The sequence below is a fragment of the Mesoplodon bidens genome (genome assembly GCF_964165515.1).
Source record: "Mesoplodon bidens genome assembly, chromosome: 1".
NCBI classification, from domain to species: domain Eukaryota; kingdom Metazoa; phylum Chordata; class Mammalia; order Artiodactyla; family Ziphiidae; genus Mesoplodon; species Mesoplodon bidens.
In genome coordinates this window covers 222,934,207-222,946,532 of record NC_138176.1, presented here as the reverse complement: position 1 = coordinate 222,946,532, position 12,326 = coordinate 222,934,207, and the positions used below count along the sequence as shown (strand labels likewise).

General features: G+C 39.8%; 1 protein-coding gene across 2 annotated transcripts in view; it reads right to left on the bottom strand.

Annotated features, from left to right (window-relative positions):
* Nucleotides 1-12,326, bottom strand: part of ARHGAP10 (Rho GTPase activating protein 10) — a 333,769-nt gene that overhangs the window by 111,926 nt on the left and 209,517 nt on the right. For both annotated transcript variants that reach the window (XM_081245305.1, XM_081245304.1), the window contains one exon: nucleotides 3,553-3,611. In XM_081245305.1, the coding sequence (XP_081101431.1) occupies nucleotides 3,553-3,611 (59 nt within the window). The remainder of the gene's footprint in view (nucleotides 1-3,552; nucleotides 3,612-12,326) is intronic.

Here is a 12,326-nt window from a genome sequence, read left to right as displayed (position 1 = left end):
TTTTCATCTTACAAATTTCTATACTAAAAGCCCATTATATTCTCTTGCAAGATGGATGGTGTGAAATAATAATAAATATACGTATACTGGTCTCTGCACCCAGTTCCTGATGCTGAGCTCCTAAAACCCTTATATTTGGGGTGCTCAGAGAGTCTTTTGTTCTAGTATTTCTAGTTTCTGATACAGAGCTCCTAGGGGCTCTGTCATTTCCTGAGTGATTGGAATGTCTGACACCAAGCTCCTAAGTCCCCTGGAATTTGGGGGCTGATAAGAACATCTTCTGTTTTAATGAGGTGATTTTGGTGGGCTTCTAGATGGGGGCTGGTCAAGAGAGGTTAGAAGCTTGGAATTTTCAGATCTACCCACCATCCTCTGGAGAGGGGAGAGGGCAAGAAATGGAGCTAACAATCCATCATGGCTACAGGATGAAGCCTTCATAAAAATCCCCCTACCACAGGGGATGGACAGCTTCCAAGTGGGTGAACGTATCTATATGCCAGGAGGGTGACCCCCCCAACTTCACGGGACAAAAACTCCTGCACTCAGGACACTTCTGGACCTTGCCCTGTGTACCTGACTGTTCATCTGTATCCTTTATCATATCCTTTATTATACCACAAGCTGGTAAATGGACATTTGCATTTCCCTGAGTTCTGTGACCACTCTAGCAAATTCTCATGTCCAAGGTAGGGGTTACAAGAAAGCTGATTTCTAGCCGGTTAGTCAGAAGTACCAGGGATAACCTGGGACTTGGAACTGGTGTCTTTCATGGCGGGGGGGCAGTTTTGTAGGACGAGTCCTTAACTTGTGGGATCAGAGGCTAACTCCAGATAAACAGAATCAGACCTGAATCCAACTGCAGGACATGCAGCTGGCATCACAGAATTGGTTGGTGTGGGAAAAACCCACACATTTGGTGATCAGAAGTGCAGTACTATGTGTGTACAGAAGACACACAGGAGTGATTTTCCTAGACAGAGGGTCTCCAGTTCCTTTTAGCAATTTTAAGTTAACTCCCTCAGCTGAAAGGGTTATTTGGACGCTTTCAAAAAAAAAGTGTTTTTTTAATTTCTCAATGCATTCACCATTGACCAGTAGTATTTCTTTTAAGAATGAAAAACAAAAGACGTTTGCCTTCTGTGGTGACGACAAAGAAAGAAAATTCACATTTGTATCACACACTCCAGAAATTAACTCACAGGTTCTCAAGGGAACTCTACTGGAAAGAAACAGATGAGAAGAAATGAAGGGACCCAGGAGAAACCTTCAGAACCCTCAGCAGGGATGGGAGAAAAGACCATCTCAACACCACGGAACAGACTGAAACTACTGCACATGACTGAAAAGAATCAAAATTTAGTTTCCATGCTGGTGTGAGAGGCAGTAACAGAGATGGGTGATGCTTGATCATTTTAGAAGTTAGCTCAGCTAAGACACTGCAGCAAAACAAGGGAATCTCTGCCGTCGTTAATGGAAAATGATAGTTTAACTGCAATTCCAAGTTTCCAACATTATTCAAGAGACTAATCCTGGCCACCTGATTTCTGTGACCCTTTTAGTCAACACTGGAAAGGACACAGGCAAAGATCAGAGGACCTGCTCCTACACCCTTTCCTGAGAGAAGGGTGCTCACAAGAGAGCTGAATAAAAAATGAAAGTATGCACTGGAAATGTGGGCCATGAAACTACACCCATTTAATATACGTACTTTTCCCCGTTAAATAAGGTAACTATGGGTCCCATGCCAACCGTAACTCCACTTGGGTGCAAATTTCTGCCAATAATTACAGTAGCTACAGTGTTTCTCTGGAACAGGCTTGTTATTCAAATCATTGTGAAGACTCTACGTCAGATCCCAACAGAGTCAGGAAGCAGAACACAAGGTACTCATCTAGGACGTGACGCTACGCTTCGTACTGGCACAATGTCTTCTCCCACAGTGTTGAAAGCTAGCCTCAACAACTCTTGAAACTCACCTCCTACCACCACTGATTTAGTAAACACTTGTAAGTTCCTACCTCTTCGTCTGGTACAATACATCGATGTTAGAATTTCAAACACACTGGATTCGGTTACAAGGCAAGATAATGCTACTAACTTGTGGTAACTGAAAACTATTCCATAATCCCTTTATCTTTCTCCAATTCTCAAAGGATTCTAGATTAAAATTGGCACTCTTCTGCTTTTTCCAGTCTCTGAGGCAAACATGAAACAACTGTCCTCCAATGAGAGTTTAATTTCTCTTCCCCCCGGTTTGCCAAAAATGCCACGGGGAAGAATCAAAACAACTAAGCATTTGCTTGAGTTTTTGCCAAGAAATCTTTCCCCCACTTCCTTGATCATACAAACTCCCTTTAAAAAGAAAAAAGAAATCCTCTTCCATGTGAAAACAAAAATGAACAGAACCATATTTTTGCCTTTTCCACATGCCTGGTGTATATGTAGAGTCTAAATGGGCCTAACTATTCCTTCTTTTTGCAACCTCCCAGGAACTTTCATGCTGGCTGGAGCAGGGACCTCCCAAGAAGATACATTTAAAGCAATGTTCAGGCAGCAGTAACATAGGACCCAAAGGGATTGCTCTAAAGTTTTCAACAGATTAAACGATGGAATACATCCAAGGGAAGAAAATAAAAGGAAATGGAAATACAGTTACAACTACTGTCAGTGCACCTGTGAAAACCAATACTGTAGGTTTTAGCCAGTGGAACTGGGGTTTTGAATTTTAAATAAAGATCTCCAAAATCTGGCAAGTTACTTAACATGTCTCCACCTTCCTTTCCTTAACTGTTAAATACCTAACACCAGAATATTTTGGAAGACTGTGATGATTGAACACCAAGTGCAAATAGAAAAAGTGAGTGTGTATAACAGAGTGTAAGAGAGTGTATCAGAGAGAGAAAACAAGAAAGCTTGAAATGAGTACGACTCACAAAAAATTTAAGCACAAATTAAAATGCTACCAACTATAAGCCTTTTTCATTTAACATTTTATCACATAGAATTCACTCTCTACCAGATATTGTGTGGGCTTCCGGCATGAGCTCACAATATTCCTTCTGCCTGCAATTTCCATCTCAATATCTTTCTACATGAAGTCATTTCCAACATGCGAATCTCTCCGAATCTGTTAATCTCCCCAACCTTCTGCAAGTTAAATACTCCTGTGTTCCCATCGTACTGTGCTCATGTCATTATTATATACATACATAATGGTACAGGCAGAGGTGTGTGTGCCCCAATACTTGCTAAAGAATTGGCTCCTGGGGGCAGAAATCCTTTCATGGTCCTATATATTCATTATATACCAGTGACTAGCGCACAGTAGGAGATAAATAAGTGTCTGTGAGTGAATGAATGAATGAATAAATAAATATATTAATTGTCCCTTTTTTCATCTTCTAAAGGGGGGGGAACCAAACACCTCCTCAAGTGATTTCCATTTTTAACACAGATTACAATAACATAAAGATAAATTTTTCATGTGGAAATTTCAGTTTGTACACACTGTCCATCACAAAACTGTTTCTATCACCTCGATGTAATACGTACTGGCTGGAACAATGAAGTCTCCGTGTAATTCATAGGTCATCAGCGGCTCTGGAAGACTCCTGTATTAAAAGGACAGCTTAGAATTACCAAACAAATACAAATAGGTCACCTCTTTTTGCATTCATTTTTTATAAAAGGATATTAAATATGTCATACATTTCTTAATGTGCAAAACTTCCCTAGGAAATACTTTTACAGATCAAAAAAGATACATCATTCAAATGGATTCCTTTATTAAGTGTTATCTGCACCATGCACTGTCCAAGCTTAAGCAGCCACAAATCTCTATCAGATTTAAGCACATAGTATTTCATATTTAATCTTGGAAAGTACCTTTATAAACATCTAATTTCATGTATAAAACTCCCTTCCACATACTAATTTATTTAAAGTCAAATATTCTATCCAACCAAATATAAACATATAATTTTGAAAATCACCTCTAGGATATTAACTGAAGATACCACAAAAAAATATGGAAAAGATTAAACAAATTTAAAGAAATCAAGTCCTCTTTTTTTTTTAAAGATTTTTTTGATGTGGACCATTTTTAAAGTCTTTATTGAATTTGTTATAATACTGTTTCTGTTCTATGTTTTGTTTTGTTTTTGTTTTTGTTTTGGCCATGAGGCATGTGGGATCTTAGCTCCCTGACCAGGCATTGAACCCACACCCCCTGCACTGGAAGGTGAACTCTTCACCACTGGACCACCAGGGAAATCCCTCCAGTCCCCTTCTCTTACATCTCTATTATAAAAATATGATATCCAATATTGATGTATGCCTATGAGACAACAGAGGAATGAAATAAAATTGATGACAACTTAAAAAACACCCATATCATTTTAATTTTCTACAGATTACATAAATGGTAGATTTTTATCCTGTGGTCAACAGAATGTTACAGTTCAATCAACATTTATACATATCTTAAATTTTAAAAGACCAGATCTCCGACTCTATAAACACCTAAAGAATACTAAGACAAGTTATCAATCTGTACAGCCCTTCTGGAGGGCAATCTGGCAAGATAAAAGATAAAAACTTTTAAAAGGTTTAAATCACATAGCCCAGAAATTCCTCTTCAAATGCTTAAAAAAAAAAGACATCAAAGATACACACACAAAAAATTTTAAACATATGCAAAAGCCAAAAAAATGCCAGGGATAAAGAAAGTCATTTCATATTGATAAAGAGGTCAATTCATCAAGAAGACATAATAATCTTAAATGGTTGTTTGTTTTTTTAACAATCCTAAATGTTAGTGGGTCAAATAACAGGATCTTCAAAATCCAGGAAGCAAAAATGGATGGAACTGCAAGGAGAAATAGACAAATCCACAAATATGGCCAGAGACTTAAATACCTCTCTGTCTCGATAACAGATAGAACGAGTAGACAAAATCAGTTAGGATAGAGAAGATTTGACCAAAGCTGTCAACCAACTTCACCTGACTGGTATGTCCATCACCTAAATGAAATGCCATCCAAAAGCAACAGAAGACACATTCTTTCCCGGTGCATATGAAGCATTTATCAAGATAAAGATATTCTGGACCATGAAACAAATCTCCATAAATTTAAAAGGGTTCAATTTATACAGGGTATTTCTCTGATTACAGTAAAAATTAGAAGTATTCTGAATTGAAACAAAAATGAAAATACAACATATCAGAATTTAAGGGATGTTGGTAAAGCAGTATTTGGTGGTAAATTTATACCACTAAGTACCTATTAGAAAAAAGAAAGGTCTTAAACTTTCTACCTTAAACAGCCTAAAAGAGTAAATTAAACCCAAAATAAGCAGAAAAACAGAAACAAAGATCAGAGCAGAAATCAATTTAACAGAAAACAAAAAAACAGAAAATAAATAAATCCAAAAACTGGTTCTTCGAAATAATCAATAAAGTTGGTAAGTCTAGCCATAATAATTAGGAAATAAAAGATAGAAAACACAAATCACCAATCAGAAATAACAGAGGTGACTGAAGAATCACTGCAGGTTCTAAAGTATTAAAAAGAAAATAAAATATTATGAAAATATTCATGCCCACAAATTCAACAGCTTAGATGAAATAGACAAATGTCTCAAAAGACACAAACTACTAAGTCTCACTCCAAAAGAAATAGGTAACCTGAGAAATAGGTAACCCATATCAATTAGAGAAAATGAATTTGTAGTTAAAAATCCTGCCAATAAGAAAGCTCTAGGCCCAAATGGCTCACTGATAAATTCTATCAAACAGTTAAAAAAGAAATAATACCAATTCTATGCAAATCCTTCCATTAAATAGAAGAGGGAATATTTTCTAACTCATTCTTTGGTGTCAGCATTTACCTTAGTACCAAAATTAAATACATTATAAGAAAACTACAGACCGATATTACTCATGAATGTAGATGCAACTATTCTAAATAAAACATTAGCAACTGGAATTCAACAAGATAAATAAAAGGATAATACATCATGACCAAGCTGGGTTTATCACAGAAATGTAACTGCCTTAATATTAAAATAAAATCAATGCAACTCACCATACCAGCAAACTAAAAAAGAAAAACTGTAAGATCATCTCAATAGACAATTCAGTGGAGAAAAGATAGTTTTTCCCACAAATGGTACTGAAACAACTGGACATCCATATTCAAAAGTGAACTTGGATCCATATTCTATATCTTACACAACGACTAACTTAAAATAGATCATAGATCTAAGTGTAAAACCTAAAACTATAAAACTTCTAGAAGAAAACATAAAATCTTTGTGACTTTGGATTAGGCAAAAGCACAATCCATAAAGTACAGTCCATAAAAGCTAGTAAATTCAACTTCATCAAAATTTTTAAATGCTTTTTGCAAGGCACTTTTAAGAGAATGAAAATACAAGCCAGGAAGCCAGGAAGAAAACATCTGCAAAGCACATTATCTAAAGACTTGTACCCGAAATATCAAGATCTGGCAAGGATGTAAAGGAAATGCAACTCTCATACATCGTCAGTGGAAATGTAATGAAATACAACCACTCTGGAAAAAAGTTTGTCCGTTTCCCCAAAAGTTAAACATACACCTATCGTACAATCCAGGCGTTATACTCTTAGGATTTACCCAAGAGGAATGAAAGCCTATGTTCACTCAAAAATTTGTACACAAAGGTTTTTAGTAGCTTTATTTATAATAGCCAAAAGCTACAAACAACCCAAATATTTATTAACAGGTAAATGGATAAAACAGAAATTTGTGGTGCATCCATAAAATGGAACACTAGTTAGCATTGAGAAGGAATGAACTATTGGTCCTTGCTACAACACAGGTGAATCTGTAATTATGCTGAGTGAAAGAACCCAGGTTTTAAAAAGTACATGCTATGTGACTCCATTTATATGAAATTATAGGAAGTGCAAATTAATGTATAGTGACAGAAAGCAGACCAGTGGTTTGCCCAGGGATGAGGGAATGAGAAGAGAAAAGTGAGAGATAGGGAGTTCAAAGGGGCTTGAGGAAACTCTGGGGGTGATGGGAGGGTTCAGCCACTTGATTTTGGTGGTGGCTTCACAGATGTACACACACATCAAACTTATCAAAATGTATACTATAAATATATGCAGTTTATTGTACATCAGTTACACATCAATAAAACTTTAACAAAATGGAAAAACATATTTACAGATTATGTTCCCTACATACAATTTTTATTGAATAAATTTCACTTGGAACATTGGATAAGTTTAAGGTGTACAGCCTATTATTTTGATACATTTATATATTGTGATATCACCGATGTATCAATATTTATCACATTACATAATTATAGTGTACTATTATTGTCTACATTCATTATACTGTACCTTAGATCTCCAGGGTCTATTTACTACTCCTTACAAGTTTGTACCCTTATACACCATCAATCTTCTCCCTCCACCATCCCCTAGTAGCCACCATTTTATCTTACATACAGTGTTTGATGCTGCAGGACACACACGGACACACATATGCGCACGCATGCGCATGAAATGACAGCTGTAGAGGCCGAAACTAAAACTTAAAAGCACTAGTGAAGAAAAAACTGTTCTTTTATTTCCTCTCTCCCTCCCCTTCATCCCCTACACTCTCATTTAGAAAAGAAAAATAAAATGAATTACACCACAGACTAAAGAAAAAGAAGAGGCAATCAGAAGGAAACCTTTGGTTTTGTTTCAAAACTTGAACAAGCAGGAAGTAGTGATGAAGGAAAATGCTAATGTGTCAGAGAATGAAAGTTAAAGGGTTTCGAAAAGAAAGGGGGAAAAATGAGAACACTCAGAAACCCCACAGAGAGCATTTCTTTTCCAATAAAAATGAATTTGTATCTAGGTATCTTCTACATGCTGCTTATATCACTGCTGTATGTCTAGCCAGGCAATGCAGCGTAAAAAAATAAGTATTAAGTATTGTTAATGTTGGGGAAGCAGTAATAAAAATGACAAGTTCCCCATACAAAATTCATTATATTGAGTCATCATACCTGTCGGCTTCTCACCCAACATGAGCTACCTCTCATTGGGATCTGTCTAGGGGTATAAAGCATAATATTTACTAAGATGGCATTTTCTTCCCCAAAAGTCCCATTCTCATTTCCAGGCTTAGAAGTTTCTTCCAGGTAAAATCATTTTACTACAAACCTCACAAAATAGCTCATCTCTCCCCTGACAATGGGAAAATGCTGAAATGAACACAATATCGGAAATCAAAATTATGGTCGGAATAGATGGGAAATCAACCAGAGGGCTGGAATCCAACCCTCGTTTTAGTTTAAAAAAAAAAACAAAAAACCTTAGCCTCAAGTCAGAAGAAGAAAACGAGAGATGCCATACATGTGTCTACTGCACATCTTTTTCTATCTTGCAGACCCTGGAGGCTTTGCTCCTCATTTTAGTCTAGTGTTTGTTGGGGGATGGAGCGGGGATGGGAATGTTTAGCTATTTCCCTTCTTCTATTTCCAACCTCCGATCCAATATTTTCAGTGAAAAGAATTCAAGGGCAACAGCTTCTTTGGTGAGAAAAGCTATATTCAGTTTCATGTCACTGTGCCCTAAGTGACCCAGGCAGGCTGGCTCCAGAGCCCATGCTCCAAACCATCACACTGTATTACCTCTTGTGCTAAAAGAAACACCCTTGCTTGACAGTAACCAGGTAGCCAAAATGAAGGTAAATAAAAACCTCAGTTTTCTCCTATTTGGTGCATCACCTGAAAACTTATTAATTAAATCCTAATTACTGCATCTTCAGTTGCTAAAAATAACATAGGGGAAAATAAGAGCAACCTAACTTTCAAATCTCCCAAGGCATCTGCCATTTTATGATAATCACTTTATCACCTTCAGGCAGCCTGTGCATATTGTTAGGAGTGAAGTTATACAATAATAGCATCTCCTAATGTTCTTCTGTAGGCAATGTTTGCTTAAAAGTGAAATTCAATAGGATGAAGCAACATAGAGAGAAAAAAAAAAAGACAGAAATAGTAACACAAGACCAGGGACAAGAAGGAACTAACTTCAGAGAGTATCAAGAACCAGAAAGAAACTGTATGTATTGCAGAAAAAGATCCTCTAGTTTATTAAACTAATTCCCCCAACAAGGGAAGAAAGAATCATGTGAAGCAGGAAAAAAAACACATGCAATGTACTACAAAAGAACTGGATTTTTGCCCTTAGCTTCCAACCAATAACCAAATCATTTTGAACTGTACTAGGCATAAGTTTACCAAACAGCAAACTGGGTTTAAAGCTACTTCCTGGCAAGGCACCATCCTCTGCTGGTCAGATTAACACAGGAAATTTATTTTATTTTTATAGCCTTCACCCATTCTGTCCCTCATCCGTCTAATACAGGCTTTCTCAACCTCAGCACTACTGACATTGTGCACATCTGGGGACAGGGGAGGGCCGTCTCGCACACTGCAGGTGTTCAGCAGTCCATCCCTGGTCTCCACACATTAGACGCCAGCAGCATCCCTCTTCAGCAACCCTACCAATCAAAAATGTCTCCAAATATTGCCAAAGAGCCCTGGAGTAGGGCTGGAGGGTACCAAAAGCATCCCCAGTTTAGAACCTCTGCTCTTGTATTTGAGTGACAAGAGTTAGCTCTAGATGCTGAGATACTGCAATGAACAAACCACATAAAATGTCATTATCATCAGGAAGTGTACACTCCAATCCCAGGGTTGGGGCTCATGAGATATTACCATAATCCTCATCTGAACCAGTTAGTCACTACCAGCGGCAAACTAAACACAAGCACACTGATTTAGCCTTCATTTTACCCCTTTCTAGAACAGGGATAATAATAAGGTCGCTCCTCAGCATAAGCAGGGGATTGGTTCCAGGACCCACTTTGGGCAACAAAATGTGCAGACGCTCAAGTTCTACAGTCTGGTCTGAGTTTCCACAGATTCAACCAACTGTAGACCGTAAACATCCTACACCACCCACAGTTGGTTGAATCCGTGAAGGTGGGATCAACCTGTGGATACAGAGGACTGACTGTACTTAACAGGTTAAGAAAAAAAATCTCAAACAGTGGCTAAAAACATCTTCTTTGGGAGCTGAGGAAGATGGCGGAAGAGTAAGACATGGAGATCACCTTCCTCCCCACAGACACATCAGAAATTCATCTACACGTGGAACAACTCCTACAGAACACCTACTGAACACTGACAGAAGACCTCAGACCTCCCCAAAAGGCAAGAAACTCCCCATGTACCTGGGTAGGACAAAAGAAAAAAGAATAAACAGAGACAAAAGAATAGGGACGGGACCTGCACCAGTGGGAGGGAGCTGTGAAGGAGGAAAGGTGTCCACACACTGGGAGCCCCTTCGCGGGCAGAGACTGCGGGGGTGGGGGTGCTTCGGAGCCGCGGAGGAGAACGCAGCCACAGGGGTGCGGAGGGCAAAGCGGAGAGATTCCCGCACGAAGGATCGGTGCCGACCGGCACTCACCAGCCCGAGAGGCTTGTCTGCTCACCCGCCGGGGCGGGCGGGGCTGGGAGCTGAGGCTCTGGCTTCGGAGGTCGGATCCCAGGGAGAGGACTGGGGTTGGCTGCGTGAACACAGCCTAAAGGGGTTAGTGCACCACGGCTGGCCAGGAGGGAGTCTGGGGAAAAGTCTGGACCTGTGAAGAGGCAAGAGACTTTTTCTTCCCTCTTTGTTTCCTGGTGCTAGAGGAGAGGGGATTAAGAGTGATGCTTAAAGAGCTCCAGAGACGGGCGCGAGCCGCGGCTAAAAACACGGACCCCAGAGACGGGCATGAGACGCTAAGGCTGCTACTGCAGCCACCAAGAAGCCTGTGTGCGACCACACCTCCCTGTGAGGTCCACAACTCCCCTCGCGAGAGCCTGTGCAGACCACCACTGTCAGGGTTCCGAGATCCCGGGACAACTTCCCCGGGAGAATGCACGGCGCACCTCAGGCTGCTGCAACATCACGCTGGCCTCTGACCCCGCATGCTCGCCCCGCAACCGTACCACCCCCTCCCCACGACCTGAGGGAGCCAGAGCCCCCGAACCAGCTGCTCCTTTAACCCCGTCCTGTCTAAGCGAAGAACAGTTGCCCTCAGGTGAACTACACGCAGAGGCAGGGCCAAATCCAAAGCTGAGACCCGGGAGCTGTGCAAACAAAGAAGAGAAAGGGAAATCTCTCCCAGCAGCCTCGGGAGCAGCAGATTAAATCTACACAATCACTTGATGTACCTGCATCTGTGGAATACCTGAATAGACAACGAATCATCCCAAACTGAGGAAGTGGACTTTGGGAGCAATGATATATATTTTTTTTCCCTTTTTTCTCTTTTTGTGAGTGTGTATGTGTATGCTTCTGTGTGTTATTTTGTCTGTATAGCGTTGCTTTCACCATTTGTCCTAGGATTCTGCCCATCCGTTTTTGTTTTTTTATTAAAAAAATTTTTTTAATAATTATTTTTTATTTTAATAAGTTTATTTTATTTTACCTTACTTTATTTCATTTTATCTTTTCCTTCCTTCCTCCCTTCCTTCCTTCCTTTCTTTTCCTTCCTCCCTCCCTTCCTCCCTCCCCCTCTCTCTCTATCTTTCTTTCTTGCGTTCTTTCTACCTACCTAACTACTTTTTCTCCCTTTTATTCTGAGCCATGTGGATGAAAGGCTTTTGGTGCTCTCCAGCCAGGCATCAGTGCTGTGCCTCTGAGGCGGGAGAGCAGAATTCAGGACACTGGTCCATAAGAGACCTCCCAGCTCCATGTAATATCAAACAGCGAAAATCTCCCAGAAATCTCCATCTCAACACCAGCACCCAGTTTCACTCAACGACCAGCAAGCTACAGTGTTGGACACCCTATGCCAAACAACTAGCAAGACAGGAACACAACCCCACCCATTAGCAGAGAGGCTGCCTAAAATCATAATAAGGCCACAGAAACCCCAAAACACACCACCAGATGTGGACCTGCCCACCAGAAAGACAAGATCCAGCCTCATCCACCAGAACACAGGCACTAGTCCCCTCCACCAGGAAGCCTACAAAAAACACTAAACCAACCTTAGCCACTGGGGACAGACACCAAAAACAACGGGAACTACGAACCTGCAGCCTGCAAAAAGGAGACCCCAAACACAGTAAGATAAGCAAAATGAGAAGACAGAAAAATACACAGCATATGAAGGAGCAAGATAAAAACCCCCCAGACCTAACAAATTAAGAGGAAATAAGCAGTCTACCTGAAAAAGAATTCAGAATAATGATAATAAAGATGATCCAAAATCTTGGAA